At 39.8% G+C, this 25,207-nt stretch overlaps 1 protein-coding gene across 4 annotated transcripts in view; it reads left to right on the plus strand.

The window, feature by feature from the left end:
• The window catches only part of pde1cb (phosphodiesterase 1C, calmodulin-dependent b), a 72,133-nt gene that overhangs the window by 16,955 nt on the left and 29,971 nt on the right, over positions 1-25,207 (plus strand). The window contains exons 1-2 of one of the 4 annotated variants that reach the window (XM_028426930.1): positions 7,702-8,271; positions 11,968-11,994. The exons of the other annotated variants lie outside the window; for them this stretch is intronic. Coding sequence (XP_028282731.1) covers positions 8,171-8,271; positions 11,968-11,994 — 128 coding nt within the window. The 5' untranslated portion in view covers positions 7,702-8,170. Of the gene's footprint in view, positions 1-7,701; positions 8,272-11,967; positions 11,995-25,207 lie in introns of those variants that run through there. 4 annotated transcript variants of the gene reach the window in all.

Raw genomic sequence — 25,207 nt, forward strand, 5'->3', positions numbered from 1 at the left:
TCATTCTATCAACATTTTTTCCAGCAGTAGGGAACACAGACAAAGTGAACAAATTGATTTTTGTTTGTTTGTTTATTTGTATTAGTGTGATTTTAAATACTAAGCGGGTGAGGTTTGAAGTTGAACATTGCTTTCTTTCTCTGGAAAAAAAAAGAGTCTTCCTCTGACATTTAATTCTAAATACACACACACAGACACACACACACACAGTAGTAATTGCTATGTATGTCTGCTGACCTCAAGGGACTTGGCCATGATTGATTCCACCTTGATAACAAGGACTTCAAACCACCATTAACATAATTTGTTGTCACTTTTAGAATATTGAATGTCTTTTAACGCCTGATTCCAATTAACCTTGATGGCTTTGGAGACTGTTACAAATGCCGCAGGTGGTGAGATGCGAGCATTTGTCAGTTGATACTAAAAATGCACCAAGTACTAGATAACAAGCTTTTGATTGTATGCAAAATAGACAAGGAGATATGGCCACAAGTATTGGCAGTGATTCACAATTTGGTGAAAAGGGGGATCTTGTGGTCTCAGTTTCTATTTTCCTTTTTTTCTCCTTTCAAAATCTAAACAAGCATCGTCTCTGCTGCTTCTCTCTGCTTTCTCAGATTACAGTGCTTTTGTTCTCCACCATAGTTTCCTCTAGAACACAGATCCTTTTTTTCCAGAGTAGGGTTGTGACAAGGAGAAAGTGATTTTCCACTTCACTGGACACAGGCTGTTCCTTCATTTAAAAGCTATTGCCCAGATTTTTAAAAGAAAACATAGGCAGCACGGGGCAGCTAAAAGCAATCTCACCTTCCTTAGAGTAAGCTGTTCATTTGTACTCTTGAGTTATCACAGTGTCTATGTGTTTAAGCCATAGCTTTGGCTTTAATCAGGATGGGGGAACGACTGCCAAACATGAGGCAAACATGGCAAAATCTTTGGATCTGAATAGCTGTCTACCGGCCAGCAAGGAGATTATTAATTTTAGCAGGACTAGCAGTTTAAATAGGTAAAATGTACTCTCATCTCTTTTATTTACATAATTTGGTTCACAATATTATTCACACTCCCTCAAATGACTTATTTTAATGTCTTTGTCTGGGAATTCCCACCAAAGCCAAAGATGTCTTCGGCCAGGCCAACAGTGGTTAATAGAGGGCAAATCCACCGGGAGCTGCACGCTACAACTGAATGACAAATGACACGATTATGGTCCAGGGTGATTAAAGGACTGTGGAACTAGCAGTAATCCATAAAATGATGTAACCACAGTGTCACCTCTGAGGACAGAGCTGCCTGTTATCCTCCAGGCAATGATAATTAGATTTTATTGGAGAATGGAGAGGGTCACATGACGTGTACCAGGGCGAACGACAGGAGTGAGTTAAGGCGTAGGAGGTACTGACTGTCATAAACTTGAGGTTGAATGAAGCCAGCTGAGGTGAATGTAATGAAATTAATTCCTTTACTTTACAAAGCCATTGTTCGCTGCTGTTGCTTCAGAACTTGTTTGTAGGAATACAGCTGCTGTTGAAACACAATTGAGTGTGTAGCTTAGTCACACCGAGGGACTAAAAAACAATATGGAGCCATTAGGGTATAAACACATGCTGACTCATCCGTGTGGCTGGTGTCATGCTGTTGTTTCTGCTCATTAGGGATGCTTTATGCGTTTTAAAGCACTGGCTAGCAAATTGAAAAGATTACACTGTGTCTCTATGCAGAAGGTGAAACCTGTGATTGCACCACTTGCAATTTACTACTTATGCTATGTTTATGTTTATATTTATGCAGGGTTACTTGTACGTACCATTTGACATGGTATTGCAGTGGCTTTTTTAAATAAATAATACTCCATAGTAAACACATATTCTAATTGAAATGTTAGTTTAACTTCTTCATTACGTGACACTGAGTCAAAGTTTTTCTTTTTAATTGCTACTGCCTGCTGGTGCGACTCACATAATTCTGAGCAGGCATTATCATACTGCTTGATCTGCACCATCATGAGTTGATTAGCACTCACCTTCCACCCACTTAAATAGTTTGACTGATTGATTATTGCTTCCATTTAAAATTACAACTCAGCTGTAAAAGACAAACATTTAAAAAGGGTAAAACACAACAAAGCCATCAGGCTTGTTCTGGTCTCATTCCACAGGAGGGAATGTGGAAGGGTTTTCGCAGAGCTTGAATGATCAGAGTCAAATTACTGATAGGAAGGTTGTAGAATTGTTATTATGATTTTATTAGTACTGGTGTACATGTTTTGCATTTTGTTTAAGATAGCTTTTAAAAAGAGGGCCACATTTGTGTTTTTTTAAATTTACATTTTCTTCATTTTCAAAATACAGCTTTTGAAGGAGACACAGCTTTAGTTGAGTAGTGACCACAATCATCACTGCCGTGCACATATGCAGCTGATGGTTGTCTGTGGTCAGCAGTAAGATTCATGTGGTGGTTAATTGGATACTGTGTGCTGCTGTGAACTTTGCAGTTGATTAAGGCAGCTGTCTCCATCATGGCAGCTCACAGTTTCTGAGGCTGACCTCTGCTTTGGCTGCTGCTGCAGGTTCACAGACCCCTGCTGACATCCCCTGCGCGGCAGCAAGCTCCATCACGAGCCTCACTAGTCGGCTAATGAGCCTCTGCTGGCTAGAGTCATACGTGAAAATGGCAGACCAATTGATCACAATGATTGAGGCATTTTTTTCCCCCAACACCTCACAGTTATGATGTTAAAAAGCTATGTCACTGCTGTGCACTCTCTATTTCTGGATGTACTGTATACTGTTGTGCGCTCTTTCTTTCACTGGCATTGACATCCACTATGATAAGTCAGTTATCTTTACTGCTATTCACAAATATAAATAGGTTAAAAAACTCTCAATATAATACCTTATTCCTGTCACCCTCTTCCTCTTTTATAGGCCCTGTAGATGCTTTTTTTTGCACATTTACTGTTGGATGAATATAGTAAAAGGATCAGTGCAGTTAAAGGCTAAAAGGCACATACGGGGGCAGTAGAGTATTTTCCTCTCTGCAGCATTAATCGCTGCGGTGTCTGTCAGTTTGAGCTATGTTGGTGACGTATGTATGTATGTAAGTGATTTTGGAATTTCCTAAGCCTTGACTGCAGACAGAAAGTCCATTGGCTGTTTTTATTAGAATATGAGGACACTCAACACTGTGTACATTTGCACCTATATGCTGCATTTAGCTCTTTGTTTGGGTTTTAGAGTCTGTATTTAGCCTGGTGACCTGGCAAACAGTGATGACCTCAGCTGATCTTTTTAGGAACATTAGTTAGTTAGTGTCAATGCTAATAAGCTTACAGAACCTGCTGTCATCTGTGTGGACAGAGTGGGTCAATAGAGGACAGCAACAGTTATATACAGCAGGTGGTTCATGGTAAACTGTTCTTATCAGGTAGCAGACTAAGATTAAGGTTGTCTTTCTATACCCATACTTTTGTATTCAGTCTGCTAATAGAAGGGTTAACGTACCTTTGTGTGAAAACCTTGTGGTGCCAAGAAAGCACAGATAGGACAATATCACAGAGTCGCAATGGCACAATCTCTGGTAGCTGACCAATGTTAAGTTGCTGCATTTCCTGAGGTATGTATTGTAGTTTTAAATTTGATTAATGGTGCACACTTTGTCAAGGAAGCTGCTGTATATACTAAAGGAAAACCTGAAGGATACACGTCAATGCTAAGCCTTGGATGCTGTGCATGACTGACATGGTGGACAATTATTCTATGAAACTCTGTGCCAGTCCTGCCAGTAGATATATCATATCATATCTATATATGATATATATCATATATCAAAGCAAATGTCACATTAAAATTAATCTCTGATACCCTGAATATGCAGAATATCCTGCATGTAATAATTGTAACAACTGGTAAGAATTTCAGCTAAAGGTTATTTGCAGGTTGTCAATATATTTCACAGACCCATGAGTGCTGCTACTACTACAACAAAATCCTGTTTCAGTCTGGACAGATACAGTAGATGCTGCACACTTAATTCCAACAAAACATTTACAATTCATGTGAACAAACCTCTGTTTCATGCTGCAGTCACTGCTTTTTGGTATAAGAAAAGATCCATCTTGTGTAAAGTGTCTTAATGCAGCTCAAGCGTGATTGCTTCCATCTTCACCTCTGTTCTCATTTCAGCTGTTGCGTCACCTTTGACCTATCGGTATCTGTCTTGAAGATAAAGCAATAGTAAGTTTCTTCTCTGGAGATTTTTTTCTTCCTTCATCACTCTGCAAATATAGCTTTACGGTCGAGTGCCCTCGATGTCTCCCACCCATCTTTCTTTGCTACGGCTAATACAAAAAGAGGAATGTACAGTGCAGGCAGGAAATCATATTTTATGATAGATGATCTTGACCAAAATGTGGTCATTACTGCACAGGCGCTTGCTATTTTGATGCATAGATGTCCTTATCGACTTGCCTCGAAATTTAAATGAGATTTAAATTTTTCATGTACCTCCAAATGGCGGAGGCTGGTAATGTCTTGATTTTAGTGTGTGAGCTTTGAGGGAGCCTGAGCACAGTGACAAGAATACCTCAGCAGACCGTAATTTCTAGCAGGTTCTTTTGTCATAGTCATACGAATAATTTATTTTCATAAGGAATGAGTTATGGGGTCTTTTTTGTGAACACTTGTTGCAGAAGTAATTAATCAGGGATTTATTTTTGATTATTAGGAACATATTCCATCTTTGCTCTTGCTATTATATTCGTCTCCTTAATCACTTTATTCAGACATATTGCTGTGTCTAGCACCCTGAAGGCAACTTTTTATCACTTTCTGACAATTTTCTGTATGAAGTCACATCTCCAAATATATCCTGTTTAAACTCAATGCAGCTGATTTTCTAGCATCAATGAAGCATGGTATGTAAAAACAAACAAAATTCCTGTGTGTTCCCAGTATTTCATCACATAGTCATCATTGTTGCAATCCAGAGGTCCACACATTTCTTCAGCGCATTTCTTCTAGAAGGTGTTTCATTCATCAGCTGGCAATGTAATTAAAGTGTTTTGAAGGCTAGAGGCCACATCTCTCAATGCGGCAGCATTCCTGATCATGCAATACACCACAGACATTATGGACTGCTGATCTTTCTCATTTACATTATTACACAGTAATAGTAAAAATAAAAGCACACCCCACCAAAGTTAAATACCAACAAAATTGAATGTCATAACACATCCTCTGACACATTGACCACACATTGCCTGCCATCATCACAATCTTTCCATGTTCGGATATCATGCAAAGCCTGATGCCATAATCTGTATCATCCAGGGATTTACAGAATATCTCAACATTATTCTTTTGTGGCTGTATAAGGTAAGGTTAATTGGAAAATTGACATTTAGCAAGAAGAGTACATTTCATCTTCCCGTACATACCCAGATTATGGTGTATGATTCTTACAAAATGCAAAAGTCAGTTACTGGAAGTTTCCACTTTCTGCATTCAGTGCTTACATTATTTTACATTTTGAGTAAACACTTTATTCTTAGCACTATGCAGCCTATATTGACCTTCTTGAAGTGCAGTGTTATTGACTGAACCTTTTTTGACCAGGCTCAGTGTCACACTTACCCCGGATTAACCCCAGATTTACACCATCCACGTAACAGACATGTAACATAAGCATAGTGACAGCTGCTGTGAAACGCTTTAATTCTAGTCATTGAGAGTATTTACACAGCACATTTCAGAAACGTCCAGAAAAGTAGCTACGTGCTGCTCCGTGAGAGATACGCACCGGCTCTATTCTGGAGCTGTGTCACACCCATGATGGGTCAATTTGCACCAACCAGATCAAACAGGCAGGAAGTCAGACACCAGAACACCAGAGAGAATCCGATACATTTTCAAAATCAAACGCTGTGCGTGAACTCTCACTTATTTAACTTTGCAATCGGCAGGGAAACGGCCACAGCCATGTATGAGGAGAGGACAACATCGGAAAGGAAAAAGCAGGGAGAGAAGCAGCAACCATTCTCAGAGTGAAAGGTGAAAAGCTGCCCTGTATATGTGTGGTGATGGAGTAAACAAAGGTTTCAGTAATATGTGCTCTGTAACCCAACCTGATATTATGAGGACATTATCCAACATGTATTACATGGCTTTGTGAATCTAGCAGGAACCTGTAACATACACATGGATATGCTACACTTCAGAAATGCGTCTGGTGGGAATTGATGTCACGCTGAAGTCGGGGTTTCAGAGATCACACGGTACATCCGGTCCCCGGGGTGTAAACCTGTGAACAGCAAGCAGCCAAATGTGAAGTTGCTGTAGTGTTTTCCCCACAAGTTGACCTGTCATCTCTGCCTGTGACTTGAAGTCTCCTGGGGCCAGCATACCTCCACAGAATGGAGAGAGAGAAAAACATGGTGATAAAGAGTGGATTGAAGAAAGGCAGGCAGAAAGAGAATAGCAGAGAAATAGAGGCATGAATAAGTGCACCTTTGAAGAGAACATCAGCAGGTTCATGGCACTCAGGCAAACCTCACTTTTCCCTCCTCACCGAGGACCCATCTCAGCAGATGAAAGCAGGAGTCTCTTTGAGGTGGTGCCCTGGCATTATCCCTGCATCCTGCATCAAGTAATTGAAAGACCTGAGAGTATGGTAGGGGGCTCTTTGGGGTGGGGGAATTGATGGAGAGGGGTGCTTCTGGTTGAGTCATCGTAGCAACTTTTGGACTTTGCAAGAAGATGATGTGTTTTTCTTGAGGCTTTCATTGAGCTAAAGGCTATTAAGAGTTACAGATCTATTTCCAGCATACAATGTATGATAGTGTTGTTTCTAATGCTCCTCATAATCAGTGAGTTGATATGGAATATAATGAGCAGAATGTCTCCTACTGAGCTACTGCATGTGTATCTAATTAAACAAGTAGGATAACTCATATGTGCAGAAATCTGTCTCAGGATGACTGCGGGTGTCATAAAGTCTTAAATTTGAAACTAGCCTGATAACTGCTGCATTAACTGACCTAATGAAGCTGAAAAGACGTCTCTGCCCATAAGGATTTGGCAGGCAATGCTGTCGCTTTGGGGTTCTGTAGTGAGCTGTGCATATTTTAGAGAAAATAAAGCAAGAATTCAGACTAAGAGAGGGGCATAATATTTAATGTATTGTAATACTTAATGTATTTAGGGGGATTGGAAATGGGACAGTCCCAAATGTGCTGAATGGATCAAAGTAATCTCTGTCAAATTAGTGTCAGTGCACAGTCTGCATGCCATTTAATCCCTGTTGGCATATTATCTACATTTCAGATGAAAACATAGCAGCTCTAATGCGGTCATTTGCAGTGCGTGCTTACCTCATTTTAGATCTACAAGATGAATTGACTGTGAATTTGTTTTGTGAAATAACCCAGTGATAAGAGGAAATGAAAAAGAAAAGTAAAACGTGAGCAATGCCTCACTAGGAGATGCTCAGTTTATGGTCTTTAACCATAAAATTTCCAAGCCACTCGCACCTTTGTCATCTCTCCTCCTGAAGGTCTCACCCTCTTGTTCCTCCTCAGCCTGACTCGTCTTTCTCCCTGCGTTTGTTTTTTTCTTTTTCCAGTGGATGAAACAGAACATGGTTTCTCATTATCAGCCAGACTCCTCCCTCTCTTTGACTGGTGCTGTTTTCTCCTCCCTCCCTCTTGTGTGGAGAGCTCGGCTGTGAGCGTTAATCCCGGATTGCGCTGCCCTGCCGTCTGCATCCCGTTGTTGCTGGGAGAGCATGGCACGGCTCCAGGACCCCTGTGCTCACACAGGAGAGAAGTGAACGACAGAGAGAGAGGGAGGGAGAGAGAGAGAGACAAGAGGGAGGAAGGGACAGACGTACAGTTGGACTGTTACAGCAGCCAGAGCACTTCACTGCTCTGAATGTTTTTGAGTTTCAGTCACACACACACTCTCTCACATCACAAGAGAGAAAAGAGAGAAAAAAGGGAAGCATGGCAGATGGCTTGTCGCAGCAAATGTGAAGGAGGAAACCTCAGTCACATCCTGGGTTCCACCACATCGCAACCTTGTTAGTCTGCTCCGTGTTGAGTCTTCCTCACACTTAAGTGGGATTAAACTTTTTGTTGTTGTTGTTGGCACATCTGGAACTCTTTTCTGACATGGAGTCACCCACCAGAGAGATTGAGGAGTTTGAAAGTACAGCCCTGAAGTACCTCCAGCCGGAACAGATAGAGAAGATTTGGCTCCGGCTCCGGGGACTGTGAGTATATCCACTTTTTCTCTTTTCAACAAGTGTGTGAAGTAATGCTTTGTATATGTGTTGTGTGTTGCATGTTTGAAGTATTTACATTGGAGTTTTTCAGAAATAGTTATAATAACAGGTTATCTGTAAATCAAAAGGACATATAGAAAGGATTTTCTTCTGTTTACACACACACTGATTTGTGTGTATAAAGAAATAGGATCAATATAAGACAAGTAAAACTACGTCATTCCTAAAAAAAAAAACATCAGTGTTCAAGAAAGAAAAATGTACATTTTAGAGGATCATGTAGGAACTTTTTTTCTGCACCTATGTGCCAAAAAATTCTTCTGTTTCTCTGCACTTCTCCTGCCAGAGGCCATTTTTTTTATTCCATGCCACATCTGATACGCAATAAGCACCTGTTGCCTGTTTAGACATGTGGTGCAACTGGAATATAAGCCTCAGTCACAAAAATGATCAGTGAAGATATTTAGGGAAATTTTGCTTTTGTACATCCTATGTATGCATCCAATGATTCCAAAACCACCTGGAGCAAAACATCTCTCAATTATTGCCAGTTATTTTTTAAACATCCAATACCAAAATACTACTTTTATCACCTCTACCAACCAATCAACACGTCAATGACCTTTCTCCCCACACACTTCATATGTAAGTTGAAGTGTGAATTTTCTTTTCATCCATTTTCTGTCCTCATCATTCTTACTCTGCGGGTGAGGGCAGGCTGCACTATTGCCAGAAGGGTTGGGTTTTCAGAAAAAAAAAATCTTTAATGTTCCTGCTGGAGGTCTGAATGAAACAGTTTCTTTTAGAGATGCCTGTTTAGGGTAATAATGTGTATTGTTTGTATGTCATATGTTATATGTTCCTCCTGTTCATTGCTACTCTCTCTCTGGTGTCAAAAGCCAGATATAAACTGGAGGTCCCACCATCATCCTCCTGCCACATTCAGTTTCCTCGGATGACTTCATTGTCTCTTCCATTTGGTCACCATCATAACCATCTGTCTTTTCGGATAATTGATGGATAGTGAGTCAGATGAATGTAACAGGAGCCCGGGCTTTTATTTTTGTATTAGGGCTACACTGCAGTTTGCTGTGTGCTATGAGGGCTCCTGTTGTGTGTCAGAGATCACATTAGCCTTTAATCTCACAAAGAGCCTCCGTCTGAAGAGAGGGAGCTCCAACTGACAGGCAGCCCCCACAGATGTTGACACACAGTGTATGTTGTGTGTTTTAATAGGGAGTGTTTGACATTATGCAGTGTGCATACATGTGTGCGACATGGGGAAAGGTTGACTGTGCACATACTCACGCGGCTGATATAGATTGGATGTGTGTTTGAGAGTGTATATGACGGCTTGGTGACATTTGCTGTATGTGCTGCCAGCTTATCCTAGGAGATTTGTTTGGCAGCTGTATGATTTGTGTGTGAATGCACTGAATGACTATCACAGCTCACTCTCTGGCACAGTGTACTCCACAGAGTACACCAATCATCCCTGTATAGACAGATAGAGCATTTGCTTTGGACAAGTTATCCCTGTGCTCAACCTTCAGTGGCACGGTCTAAAGCCTGGTGACATCCGCTGATCAAGGCATGATCAGTGTGTTGTTTTTTTTATTACTTCCCTCTGACAAATGGCCCCTTTATATTTTTGCATCAGTGAATGGTTTCCACTGGATTTCCATTAATAAATGAGATCACTGTGACAGACCCGACCTCTCCGTCACCTACTGATTAATGGAAATCAATGAATTATTTAATTAATTGATCAACAGTTCATCACAGGGAGCTCCCTTAAGAGGCAGGCACTGTAGAGTTGGCCCAAGGAGGATCAAGGTGGTCAGCTGACCTATTTATTACTCCCTTTGACTGGTGAGGCACTAAAATAAAAGACAATAATCCAGTCTTGGCCAGTAAAGTACATTTTAACTGTGCTGTTGTTGTTGTTAGTGCTGTGATAAATGTTGTCAGAGTCCATTTTAACCAATTACAGTAATTCCTAGTGACCCCTCAACCTTTCACTGAGCACATTTCTTTGCAGCTATAATTAGAAGATGCATGTTGTTGACGCACATAAAGCTCAGTAAGAGGGCAGAAGGTGGTACAAAGGTAAGAAGAGAAGGTGAAAAATAATGGAAATGTCATATTTCTGATTCTCCCTGACCTTTAGTTACCTATCCTTTCTTATTTGTCCCTTTTTACTATTCATTATAACCTTCTCTTAAAGATCTTCCTTCATTCTTTTATTCTGTAGCATGTGAACCTCCAACACTATTTAACATCCACCTGACTGTGACACTCAATCTTGTTTTAATTATAATTGCTTAATGGACCCAAAATGATTAGTTTATTCTTTTCCCCACAAATTTCTAGGGAGCTCTTAACATTTCTTTACTGGGTATAACTTCCTTAGCTTGCAATTTTGTACTCAGCTCAGAAATCAACTGAGAAGCAAATCAAGCTAAGTGCTGTGAATTCTACCTGACTGGAATTTAAATCCACATCTGTGGGTGGGGGTGTATAGGTGAAGTCTGCTTTTAGGGCCATGCTGTTATCACTTCATGAAGGTGTGGGTGTGATTTAGGCCAAATGTTAGACTAAGTGAAACAGTAGGTGTGTAAACGTGTGTGTGTGTGGGGTTTTTTTTTAGTAGTAGTGAAGTTTGTGAGATATCAGATGTGGAGTGGTGTGTGTGTGTGCACATGTTTATTTTTTTGCATATCATTATGTCTCTTTTAAATCCCTCATTTGAATAAGTGATTGTTAGCACTCATTGTTTTTACAGGCTGTGTGTACAATGTGCGACTGCAGTCCACACTTTAAAGATAACTGCTATAAATCCACACATCTGATCATCTTGCTCATTTTGAGGAGCCATTTTTGAAGCATCATCTCAAACATCTGTAGTTTTTTTTTGTCTCCACCACTTAGATATTCCAAACATGTGCTAAATGCCTATTTTCATCTCAATAAATACCTCCTTAGCATTTGTGAGATGCGTTCATTTGCACTATTGATGATCTTAAATGCCACTTAAGGCTCCATGTTCGGCTCCATTTACAAAATTTCATTAAATTGGCAAGTAATAATGATGGAATTCAAATTTAGTTTCAAAGCCATAGGGTGGGACATTTTTTACACATAAATGAACACCTGTCACATATGTAGTCTCTGCCACATATTGTTCACACAATGATGCAGTGATTAAGCCTATCAGCACAACCCCGATGTGCTTCATATTATCGTGACAGTCCTGCTTTTCTGCACCAATAGCCAAGCTAGAGGCTGAGCTGGTGACAGCAACTAGAAGTGTAGTGTAGCCTCTGGTTGAAAAAAGGAGGAAGCATCCAAAGATGTTTTTTGAAGCTCCAGATAAAAATGAAACTCCACAGTTGCAAGACATTATTAAGGGAATATCATACCTACATAGCCTACAACAAATTGTAACCTGTCCAATAACACAGTGAATTCCTCTCAGAGCCAGAAGGGGGAGACAGATTTTCTGCACTGCAGGTTTAAGTTTAGTTTATATATATCTTTGTCATTTCAGATTTATTCAGTTTAAACAGATAGTCTTCTGCAGACTATCTGAACTTTGCTTATTTATTCATTTTAAGTGTGAGAATGTGACAAATGATTAAATCACTTGCATGCTATGAGACTAATGTTTGTTTTCTATGGCAGGCGCAAGTACAAGAAGACGTCCCAGAGGTAAGACTGGCTGCTGGGACAAAGGACCTCCTCCCTTTCTTCCTCCTCATCCCTCCCTCTTATTTATCCCCACCTACCCCTCAACTCCTCCTTGTTTCTTGACATTCTCCCTTCTCTCCTCCCACCTTCATCTGCATCACTGGAACTCATGGAACTGTTTCTATATTTTTGTTCCTTCCTTCATCATTCATTGTTGATTTTCACTGAAATCACTGTACATTTTTGAAAGTGCAATTTAAATAAAATTAATTGTTATTGTTGCTACGATTATTATTACTATTACCCCTACACTGCCATTGCTTACACATTGTAGCTGTAAAATATAACACGTCTTGAAATGCACTCATAAATGCCTTGACTTCCGTTTGTCAGTTGATTCAGTGTTGGCTTGTTGTCATTAGCACACAATGCATAAAAATGATGGGGACATAATTCATCATAGACGATACAGAGAATTTGAAAGCCTGACGAATAACTCAAGGGCCATTTGTGTTATCTTCATTATAAAACTTTCATTTGTTTTGTTCTGTTGGAGAACCCCCCCTTTATTCATAGGGGTAAAGCAGGGATTAATTAATGGCACTAGATAAGTGGGTAATGTAGACTGAAGTATCATTTGTTAAAGATGTTTCTGTGTTGAACATGCTATCACGTGTTTATTTAGTTACCGGTTCAGTGAACATAGTAAATGTCTCTCTGACCCAAGAGGACTAAAGAAAACACACCGACATGTCTTTCATCACTTTCTAACTTGTGTGTCTGTTGCACTTAGCCTCAATCCCATTAATTCTGCTGCAGATATACATCTTTAAAATAGATTTAAAAATAAAAAAAACAATGTTATGTTGTGATATTGATTTAAACATATGTTGCTTTTGTTGTGCAATTGAGGATTAATGTTCATTGATTCATTTTCCAGTGTGTATTCCAGCAACAGGATGTTATACAGTCCAACTCACTGAGAAAACGTCTGTGGTGAATGAATCCAGAGTATGATTTAAGCAGTATCTACACAGCTGTTGTAGTGCATATCAAATCTTCTCCAGGGCTCTAAGTAACCAAGACAGAAAGTCACCAGTAACATTTTGTTGATAACACAATCTATCTGCACTAATCTATCTGCCGGATAGGTTAATGATCATAAGTGACATTAACATAACAAATGATTTAATTTCCCAACATCATCTGAATCATACAGACACAAAAGTACACTAGAGATTAAGGAGGCCAGAGACTTTTTTTCAGGAGTCCGAAGTTTGAATCTCCCTGACATCGCAGGCTGTTTTGGTTTCACCAGCTGTTAGGTTTTGTCTTTGTCTGCAGCCAAGTTCTGATTCTAATCACAAAATAACTGTCTAGGACTGAACTATTGGCCTCATGTTACATTTTACCGGTGAAAACAGGCTGACCAAGTTATCCATGTTTAATAACAAAGCCAAACCATCTTCAAAACCATCTCCTACTTTACGTAACCAAGTACTTTTCCTCTTGTAACATAACCAAACTGGGGCTGGAAATGAAGAGAAGTGCCAGTTTGTAATGGGACAACAGTCTAATTTTGTAAATAGGAAAATTATAACTACCCAACAAAATGGAGTTCAAAACAAAAATATGTAGCTGAAGCACAGTTCCAATTCTGTTTCATGGCATTTTCCTGTGAACTGTGGGATTGCCTCACAGTCAGAGTAATTGAACGAAATTCTCCTCATGCTACTTATTGGCACAGTGTGTGGTCGTTTGGAGCGGTATAGAGTTAGCTGTTGGAAACTCGTTTGCTCTCCCTGTCACTGTCTCTCTGTCTCTCTCGCTCTCTCAGCTGGGTGGGTGAGTTCCTGTGTGGAGGAGCTGGTTGATTGACAGCTCCATATGTGTCTGTGTAATTACGGCTGGGCTAATTGGCAGAGAGGAACACTGGGACATTGTCATTACTGACACACCAGGACAACCCCTCACACACGCAGATGGAGGGAGAGATAGCCCTCTTCACAGAGGGAGGCATGTAGCAATGAGAAAAAGGAGGGTTTGTGAGAGTGTGTGCATCTGTTTGTATAGAAAGAAGGTTAAGAGGGATGAAAGTGAGGCTGTAAAAGAACAAAATGTGTAGGTCTGTGTTTTTGTGTCTTTATGTGGGGTTGGTGGTGGCTGTACTGAACCTGTTTGCCTTTATGTTAGTTTTTTATCACATGGTCTATCTATGTGCTCAGATTTACTAAAAAATTAACAGGTTGATAAGCCCCACCTCCCTTAGTTACTGTTGCTATGGCTGTCAAACTTTCCATTCATAGCACAGTTCATATGCAGTTTACAATTATAGTACTGGCAGATCAACATGGAGAATTCCTTGCAGTTATGTGAATAGTGATTGATGATGGAGTTCTCAAGTGCTGACTAGATGTTAACATTAGCTGTGGCAGCTGGGAGTGCTCTGCTTGATGTATATGGTTACTTTTAGGAATAGTTTGTGTTTGACTTAGATGCCATAGTAAAGTTTGCTTATACTAGCCTACATGTCAAGTGTTAAAAGCATCTTGTCTTTTGTCTTTCATACCCAGATGTTGTTGTGAATATCATGATTTTCCACAGATTGGTTTTTACATGTAAGCAGTTCTTGCTCTGTTTTTGTTGTAATGTAAACTAAGCATGTTATTGCTGTTAACTAACACTAAAGTAACAAGTAACAGCTGAGAAATGATTGTCTTCACTAGCTGAAGACCTGGATGTGATATGGAAATCACAGAAACAGCATCGTTCTTCTGTTTGTCTAATTTTGTTTTGTTTACACCCTGGATCATATAGAGTTTATAGAGACAGAGGTTAGATTTATGCTTTATTGTAAACACACAAGTGAGGCTCTTTTTATCAGATTGTAACTAGGGATGTCCCGATCAGGTTTTTTTGCCCTCGAGTCCGAGACTGAGTCATTTGATTTTGAGTATCAGCCGATACCGAGTCCCGATCCAATACTTTCAAGATTCTCTATAAATGCAGCAAATAGCAAGTCACTCGTTGCAGCAAAACCTGTGTGTGTGTGTGTGTGCGTGCGTGTGTCCAGAGCGCCACACTAGGTGATTTCAGACACGCAGCAGCTCATCGAGACCACCAAAAGCAACTGTCATACCCCTACACTACAGGACACAGAGCCACCCTGCACAGAAGGTGTTAACTTTGAGAGTCCTAATAAATATATATCCGAGTCCTGATCGGGAGGGAACATCCGATTCCGATCGAGTCTGAAATCACGTAATCGGGCCCGATTTCCAATCATGTGATCGGATCGGGACATCCCTAATTGTAACAAAGTGAAATACAACATACTTTGAGAAATCTCATCTTAATCGGGTGCTTCTAAATGTGCCAGGAAGTAATTTGATTGTATCCACTTACCATTGCAAGAAAAATGTTGTGCCAAAAAGGCATCGATCACCAGACCACCACTTATATTATATTCCCCAGCAAAGCAACAAGTAAGGAGCTTGAATACCTCTTTGTCTTTCCTGACAGGTGCCTGAATGCTAGGTTGCTCTGAATAAAATGGGCTTTTAGTTAAGCCTGCAAATATGCTGCAGTGGTCACTTATTGAAGGCCAGCTTTTAAAAGCTTTATGTGTTTTGTCATCTGATCCAGGCAAGCCTCCAGCCTTAAATGGCCTCATGTAGTCAGCCCAGTTGGCAACTTTGTGGAATGTGTGTGTCTGTGTGTTTATTCAAGAGGTTTTTGTATCTTTCTTTTTTCTCCCAGGTCTGCTATGTTTATTCAGATTGCAGCCTTGGAGGCTTTTGCAGGGCAACAGTGGATGTTTGCAGTGGCAGTAATTCAGGCAGCATCTGCAGCCTGGTCCTGGCCACTTTGCACATACACTCAATCTGTATTTGTAAATGTGTGTTTTTGTTGGACAGAAGTATTCAGAGACAGTAACAGAGGCTCTGTTTGTGCTTAGATAAGTGCACTTCTTATTTTGGCACTTAAGCCTCACACATGCACCACAGCTCTTACATTTTGCAGACATAACCTGGAGGAAAACGCTTGTGTGGCCAGGCACTGACTTTATCCAACCAGCAACTGTGTATGCCCACGTGTGAATAGAGAAAAATTTTAGTTTAGCTGTTGCCACATGGCTATTACTATCGACCCATTAAAAGTAATTGCGGACATGTTAAAATATGCAGTGTTAAACTCCATAGGAGATAAAGTCTTTACTTCTAGAAACAATGACTGACAGTTTTTTTTCTTAGAAAATGAAGAAGAGTGGAAAACACATAAGCATTCAATGAGGACGCTGGGAATGTACAGTATGTGTATTATTTCAGTAGGAACTTTTGAACTTACTGCATACCAGTTCCTGTGTTTGTAGGCTTTATGACTGAACAATGTTCAAGTAAATAAAAACAAAAGAGATAATGCTGAATAGAGAAATCAGCGCATTGACAGTGTTAAAAGGGAAGGAACAATGGAGAGGAGGCTAGATATTGTCAGGCTGAGAGTCACAAGGGAAAATTGAACTCTTCGGTTAATGTCAGTAATCAGGGAGCAAATCCAGGCATCGGCTGCCTTTCAAGAACAGCCCATTATATGCCATTACCCGAGCTTCTCTTTCTGTGGTTTGGGGCCATTTGTCAGTCACCACAGCTATTGGGCTATTTATTGAAGATGATTCATTTGAGGCAACAATGGAATACTGTTATTGGTTTCATGTTTGGATACGTTGACTATTGGATGAAAAATACAATCACATCTCATAAAACAAACCAATAATTTTCTTTCCAGCAACAAGGAGCAGACATTAGTGTGGCAATAAAGATGATGATGTGCTCGGATAATTAAAAAACAGAGATGATGTATGCACACTGGTAATGTAGCCTGACCAGCCATCCTAATTCTTTTTACTATACAAAGAATTAGTTCGGTCTTTAGGGATTCAATTTCCAGGGGGGCAGTACCAGTACTCTGGACACATTTGGATAGGCACACAACCAAGTGGAAATGAAACATGTGACGAAGGCAGGGCGACAACCAGACTAGTATCGACAAAAGACATCCAAAATGGGTGCAGTGGAGTGCATCTGTGAATGGTGTTATCAGCAATTCTGCTGGTATTTTTGTACAGCAAGTCATCACATATAGCCCATTGCAGATAAATGGTGACTATTCACTGAATGGAACTGGCTACAAAATGAGGAGATTCCACAGAGGGAATGGGTATGCCTGACCAGAATACTGTTTATTAGATATTAATTAGAAGTACCTCACTCTAGGTTACAAAGTATTGTGGGATTTATAGTCTAACAAAAAATGTAAATACATTTTTTTTCAGATTTTCATCAATCATTTTTGTGATTAAACATTTGGCCATTACATTTCAGCCATATCTAAAATGCTTTGCCAAATCCAGCTAGTTTCTCTTATTATTGGCTCCTTTGTAATTGTTTTCCTTTTTTGTTGATGTGCTGTGGCTGGTTGTCTGTCTCCATTTTATGCAGCAGTAACCCCATTGATTTTGGAAAAGCAGATAAATTGATGATTAGGCCTCTCTTCTCCCTCTGATCTGCCTTTCCCTCCTTCTTCCTCTCTTCGCCATGTCTCCATTTCTCTCCTACTACCTGATGATTAGAGGGGTAATTAACTGACTCAAATGAGTCTCCGAGCTTGGCCTAATTACCTTCTTCTCAACCAGTCTTTAGCTTCTTTTTCTTTCTCTTTTGCCTCCTTTTTTCTTTCCCCTCTGCATCACATCAGGTGCTCCTTTGGTACCCGGCTCACTTAGCACGATTCATACTGCACCATTTTCCAAACTATGCAGGTGCTGAGAGAGACACCCTTCAGTTTGTGCATCAGTACACACACTAAAAACTGAGCCACATGCATGTTTACAAATGTACGATAGTTACACACGCAACACGATGGATTTTCTGGTGGATTCCAGTGGATTTTCCATTCAGGCCAAACAGTGCCCTCGAGGCGCACAAAAAGGCAAATCACTTTTAAATTGATTGTTCCCGTTCTTTCGATTAGAAAGTCATCAGAACAGATTAGGGTTGTAATGGTTCACAAAAGTCAGCCTAAATCTCAGGTAAGGGGTTGTGTGATTAGGTATATTTTCGATACAGAAGGAAAATATAGATTATATGTCTGAAGGCACTTGATTGGACGCGTTTTTCTCTATAACAAGACAAACAGATGCTGCATGTAAGAAAAATGTGTTCATTAAGAAATGCAACTTATTAAATAAAAAAGTGCCTTTCGATCTTTTTGCGACAAATCCAACTTCATTTGCAGTCTATGCTCTCATACCCGGGAAGTCCCTCATGATTCCCCTCAAATTTATCAGCCTCTATTATGTATGTGCCGCTGAGAGTGCTCCATTTCATTTTACAGCAAAAGGGCTTCTACACTGATTACTTTCTCCATCTTTTCCTACCTCAGAAAGGCATTATTGAGCTAAGTGCATTGCTGATTAATTACAAAGCCTGAATGATAGGCTTTTATCCTAAGTTGAGCAGTGACAAGCACATAAACGTCACGACTTTCATGGCACTGGCTCTGCAGGCTTCCCCCTTCCTGCAGCCTGCAGCAGATAATATTGCAGATTTATTGTGCAGATTGTCTCCTTAATCTGGTTGTTTATATCCCGCATTCCTCCAACTATCTCACCTCTAAACCACGGCCTCTGCTAGTTGTTTGTCTAGAGTGAAGATGAGCAGAACCCTCTATATTTCATTTTCAGTATGTATTTTTAGAGAGAGAGAGTGAAAATATTTGGTCACACTGTGCATGAATATGGAAAGTAATGACCATCCTCCAGTGTTTTGTATGATGAAGGTGTGTATTCATGTGTGATGAGTGGCAGCCATCTGTGTGTGTTAATCTGAGTAGTGTGTGTGTGTGTGTGTGTTTCTTTCCATTCAGCCATCTTCTCATTCATCTTAGCTTATTTAAACGTCTGCGGCCTGCAGACTCCGGTATAAGCAATGTGAAAGTCAAAAAATTTCCTGCTTGAAATGAAGAATAGATAAGACTGATCTGAGGAAGTTTAGGTAGTGGTACAGTGATGTGGGCTATGCTAGAGTGGGAAGAGGTTCTGAGCAGTTGGTGAATGTCTGGGGAAGAGCCTAGCTTGCTGGATGGACATCATTGTGCCCCATAAAGTATATCACAGCAAAGTCTGGGTATGCAGTCTTGCTCATGTGATTTAATGTGCACATGGTGTACAGAAAAACAAAAACCACATGTTACAAATTACAAATACACTGTCATTATGTTATTCTGATTGTAGCTGCAGGTACATAAAAAGCAGATTAAAAATAGTGTGTTAACTGTTTTGGAATAAACATGCTGTTAGCTGCTACAGGATGATAGCCAAGCAGATAATGGCTTGATTAGTGATGTGGTGCTTTGCAGCTTATTGCTGTTATGTAAACAGTGGACAGTGAGGGATTTGGCGTAAAGTGAAACATGTTGTCTGTCACTTGGTAGAAAGCTCTTTTGTCAGATTTTGTCAGATGCAACAACATTAATAAACACTTTGGCTGTGTGCTACTGTTTGTGTGACTGCATTGTTCTTGCCTTTGTGTGTGTGTTTGGATTATTTTTACACAAATGTGCAAGCATGTGAATAAACCTGCCGGTGTTTTCTTTGATGATAATCTGAGAGGAAAGCTGGAAGTCACACCAGTGACGCACTGAGGAATCTGTTTTCTGTCATAGCTTTTATTACACTCTTTTGGACAAGCCGGACTAAACATCCTTCCCAGAAAATAAACTTTCAGTGCAGTAGTTCACAGTTATACACTGAGATTCATGGGAACCAAGATTAAAAGGCTCATGTGCCTGGTTTGCTTAATAGTGATCACATCCTTCTGTCAGCTTTTCTTCAATAAGTATAAGTTTGGACAAGAGCTGTAAACAAACCAGTTGATTCAACAAATAGACAGAAAATTAATGTTTTCATATGCAATAATCATTGAACCATTATTTGAAGGCGGTTGTAGCTTCTCACATGTGAAAATGTATTTATTATTTTTTCTATTTATCCATCCAAACAAGATATTTTTAGAGCTGTAGAAAGTGTTATTAGATCTTCAATGTTTTTTCACATTTTAGTATGCACATTTTCGCTCCCCACTGGTTTTGTCTTCCTTATTTACTGAATATTATATTGCACAATAATATAGTATTGCACTTCTACCTTAAAAAAAGCAATCTATACCATATGCAAGCTCTTTATTTACATGTTTGGTATATATAATAATATACACCAGTTCTATGCATTAGGTGTCTTGGTTAATTGCATGCAGAGCTTTTTATTTAGCTATTATATTCCACGCTGTACAGTGAGAACCTCTCCACCCTATTTGCACTTCATTAGCAAAGACTCATCCAATTGGTTGTTTCTAACTAAAACCTGCCTTCCTAGTTCAGAACTCTGAGATAAATAAGTGACCCTGGGGGACACGAGGATGGAGAGGAGTATCCAGTGGGCTTGACAATCCTCTCATCTCCACACTGCTGTTTGTTCCTGCTGTATATAATGAAGCTTAATTGAGTCATAAATGGCATGCTAATTTTGGTAACCATGGTGTTTGATGGAGACACTTCAAGATGGCTTAAAGAGATAGTTTGATTTTGGTGGAATTGCTTGACTACTGTAACCAAGGCACAAACAACAGTGCTGGTATCAAAGAAATCTAATACATGTCTGTCATGCTGATTATTTTACACGAAAAGGATCTTTACAAAATCTAAAACTGACATTTTAGGTTTCCTTCCATGATTCACTGACTACCCAAACATAGCTCATCACCGCTAGTGTGACTGACCTGACTGACTAAATAAATGGTTCTCTTGTGCATGTTGGTGTTCACAGGTGAGAAGGGCAGAGAATAAAAACTGAATATTATCTGAATCAACAAACAAGCCCCCAACAACTTTACTGTTTGTCAGAAGAAAAATACACTAGCATCAGTGCAACAGCACTTAACAATACACATTTTGGGCAGAGCCTTCCTCTGCTTTCAAAATAGCTTTACATTCCTTTGAGAGTTTCACCCATGTTGACATGTGAATGTATCACATAATTTGCACAGATTTGTCAGCTGTGTTTTGCCACATCCCAGGTGTAATCTATTAGATTCAGATTAGATGACTGAGGGACCATGTAAAGTCCAGCAGAGATTAAAATGACTTTGAGACATGGTGCATTTTCCCTCTAGAAGCAGCCATTAGAAGATGGTACCCTGTAGTGCACACAGGAATTGTTTGTATCCACTGCAGCCTCAGGTTTCTGTCCTTGGCTGCCACTAGTGGAACCCAATATTTCTCTGCTGTTGTAGCCAATCTGCCTAAAGGTTGTGAAGTGTATGCATTTTGAGATGCTTCTGTTCTCACTACAGTTGTAAGGAGCTGCTATCTGAGCCACCGCACACCTCCTCCCCTTGAATCAGTGTGGCAATGTCTCTTCTCTCCATTTTACTCTGGTTGTTTCCCTCTGCGGAACTGTTGTCTGCTGGTGTTTTCTTTCACACCATTCTGCATAAACTATCCAGAGTTGTGGTGAAACTCCCAGAAGACCGACATTTTCAGAAATACTTGTCACCTTCAAACACAGAGTCAGAGTCACTGAGATCACATTTTCCTCCCTTACTGATATGTGAGGTGATGTGAGGTGATACTTTGTCCTTGAAAAGATGGAGTTGTCATCAATCTTGACTGTCTATAGAGTAGACATGTGATTTTTAATTTGGTGTTACAGGGCCAGTAAAAGGACCGTGTAATCCCTAATACAAAAAAAAGAAGAAAGAAACTTGGTTGCCTTGTTAGTTTGTTGCTTCTAAAGACAGCTGGTTAGAAGTTTTTGAATAAGGAAAATGCAGATAACACTGAAAGATAACAAACTGGGACTTTGTACATATATCACATGTTTACACACAGCCACAGTGGCTTTGGGTGTTTTTTCCTGTGTCTTCTAGGATGATGAAGTTTGGAAGAACATTCTGTCTGTGTGTGCCAAAGCTTTCCTGTAACTTCTTAAATGCCTATGCAACTCTCTACAAATTAAACTGACAGCAGACAGTGTCTTTACAACTGTCCCTGCAATGTACCAGGCTGCTCTGCACTGCTGTAGTGCATCACTCTTGGCCAGGGCCACGTTTTCAGCCCAGGAGTTTCATGCCTAAACCGGCCCACTTTTTCCATGGAGGTGAAATATGAATAGATGAAACAGCAGCTAGCTCTTAAAATGCCTTTTTATTGGGTGTAAGTTCAGGCATGTTGGTAAGAAACACTTCACTTTAACAATATCTTCAATTCATAAAGATGTAATATGTTACACTTCTAAAGGAAACAGATGGATATTTGTGATTAATGGTGTGTTTTGGTGAAAAAGTGCTTCAGAATAAAATCTCCTACCCTACCTTTAATCTGGACTTTTCGGCTCCACCTGGCCTCTTGCTGCCCTTCGTCACCACTGATTCTGTTGCTATATTTAATTTTACCGCTCCAGTCAGTGATGCGGCTTTAAGGCTCTGTGCGTGCTCCTGCGATGGAAATCACTTTTTGGCAAACGATCACTTTTTGGCACAACAGGAATCCTCCCGAATCTCCTGATTAGCACAAATCCTGATTAAACAAATGTAATGTGCATAATCTGAAACCAGGTATTTTTAGTATAAGGAGAGAGTTTACTCCACTTTGTTCACATTAGTATGTAGTAGTAACTGTCATGTAAATAAACATTAAACAAAAAAACAGCAGAATGATGGAAAATGATATCAATAACAGCTTTTTCAGTCTAAATCATTTAACTGCTTTATAAATTGTGCAGCTCAGAAGAAACTTGCTTTTCCACCTTGTTTCTGTGGTTCATGGTTTAGTCAGGATGGAGTAAAACTTTACAGCAGTGGATGTTCAGTTAGATAAAAATTTCAGTACACTACAATCACATATTTCTGTCTGTTTTTAGTGTGTTTTTCAGTGAAGCTCAGTATTTTGACATACATGTGGTAACATTCTATCAGACGCAGTTATGGACTGAAATGCTGAAATAGTGAACTGCAGTGAATTATTCAGGCCACTCTGACTGGACTTAATTGGTTTACTGGGAATAATCTCTGTTTGTGTTTGTGCACAGTGCATGTGTGCCTGTGTGAAGTGGTGCATTGCCAAATAAAGTGCACTCTGTTGTCCTTGGTTGTCCAGGGGTTGAAGGACAGATCAGCGATGACCTCACTTACCACTGTGCACCACTTTTCAGCTTTTATTGATCCATCTATGTGGTTGTGTGTTTCCGTACGTGTGTGTGTGTGTGTGTGTGACAAGGACAAGGACAGTGACAGCTGTGATATTCCTGTCTCCCCCCTCTCTCCTCGTTTCCCCCTCTCTTTTATGTTTTAACCCAAATTATCTTCATGTGTTTCAGTGAACATATCTGACCTCCAACAACACCACAGAGGTAATACAACTTAAAAGAGAAGAGACACTGTGGTTTAGATATGGCAGTTTTCTGTGTTGCTACACCTGCTTTCATTGTCACAGTAGCAGCAATAGTTGGCTATTACAATCTCTGGATTACTGCTGTAATAATCTCTGATAGACTCACAGTATTATGCATCTGTTATTATGCTGGTGCGCTGGCTTAGAGTCAAACAGATAATCTAATTGAAAGCACTATTTTCTCTGCCTCTCCTATTTCATTGAGTTAGCCTTCTGACCCATGTGAGTTTGTGTGTTTGTATTTGAGTGTGTGTGTGTGTGTTTGAGTGTTTGAGCGCCTATAAGTCACCTCAGCCCCTTTTGCTTCAAGCATATAGCAGCACGTACGGTTTAAGGTTATGTCAGCCCAGTCCTCTTTCAACAACCTTGACATCTACACTTCTTGGGGCTTGTTGGTCTTCTGTAAAAGATAACACATACACTGAAGTCACCCATGAAAGGACTGTGCATCTTTGTCATTTGTGATGCTTTTTGCACATCAGCATTTAAGAATATGAATTTTAAGCATGAACAGACTTCTTATTGTTACTGGTGTGCCGTGAAAATGTGACCATATTGCTTTTTTGCATTGTTTTTATTTTACAATGAATGGAGGCTGGATTACTTTGGCTTTTATTTATCCAAACAGGTGTGCTACGGAGGCAGTATCCAGGATTTCAAAACAACCTCACTCCCACACACTCTTAACCTGAGAAGTCTGTAAAAAGTAGAACTGTATAATCCGATGTAGTCACTGCAGGTATCTTCAGGCATTTATATTCTCCGACGTTTTAGTTTTTTAGAGATTTTAGTTTGTGTTGGCTACTATTTGAACTTCTGCAACCTATATTACCACTCAACACACATCCCAGTGAGGGCCACACAGACATTTATGTGTGAGTTTGCACAAGGTTTATATAGAATTCAACATACCTATCATACATTACATATTTTATGAATTGTTTGTAAATGTATTAATTTTCCACTTTTTACTCATTACTTTTAATACATTTCACTGCCTGCCACTGAAGCGCTGTTTATGCCTGTCTAATGTAATTTACATCTATCCAAGGAAATTACCTCACATCTCAGTGGGAGCTGGCCAAAAACACAATGTCCTTTCTCTCTCTGTGAACTACCCTCCATCCTTCTTCTGTAGGCTTTATTCACATTCATCAAGTTATTTACTTTCACTTCTTTTGCTGTAATTATGATTTTAATTTGTTACATCTCACACATCTCAACAGCCCTAATTTGGTTGTTGTTATTCGGCAACTTGTGTTTGCTGTGTGCACATCGGTTTGGAAAGAATCCACATTAAAAAATTGTAGCGGTAGAATTTGGCAATGACACCTGCTGTTGGCATCCAGTGTGGCGATGGCTAATCAGTGCTGGAATGGCTCCTAAAAATAACATCTGATTGTGAAACCAGGCTGTTCCTGAGTTAATTGCTATTCTTAGGTTATTAAGAAGTTTAAACTGTTGCACAGCAATTAGATCTGATAATGTGTATGTTTGTAACTGGGGAGCTACTTTTGTAGCTTTTTCATTGTGGGATTTCTCTTATCCTGAATATTCTGATCACCTTGTTTAGACTGTCGGCATCTAGTTACTTAACATTAATTTCATTACAGACATCTGCTGCCTCATATTTCTGGATTTTTTTTTTTAAATTTTGGCCACTGAGCAGCATTAATAAAGCAGTGTGGGGTTAATTGATTTGCCTAAGGGCACGCTGGTGGCAGTTTGA

This window comes from Parambassis ranga, chromosome 17 (genome assembly GCF_900634625.1).
Source record: "Parambassis ranga chromosome 17, fParRan2.1, whole genome shotgun sequence".
Lineage (NCBI taxonomy): Eukaryota > Metazoa > Chordata > Actinopteri > Ambassidae > Parambassis > Parambassis ranga.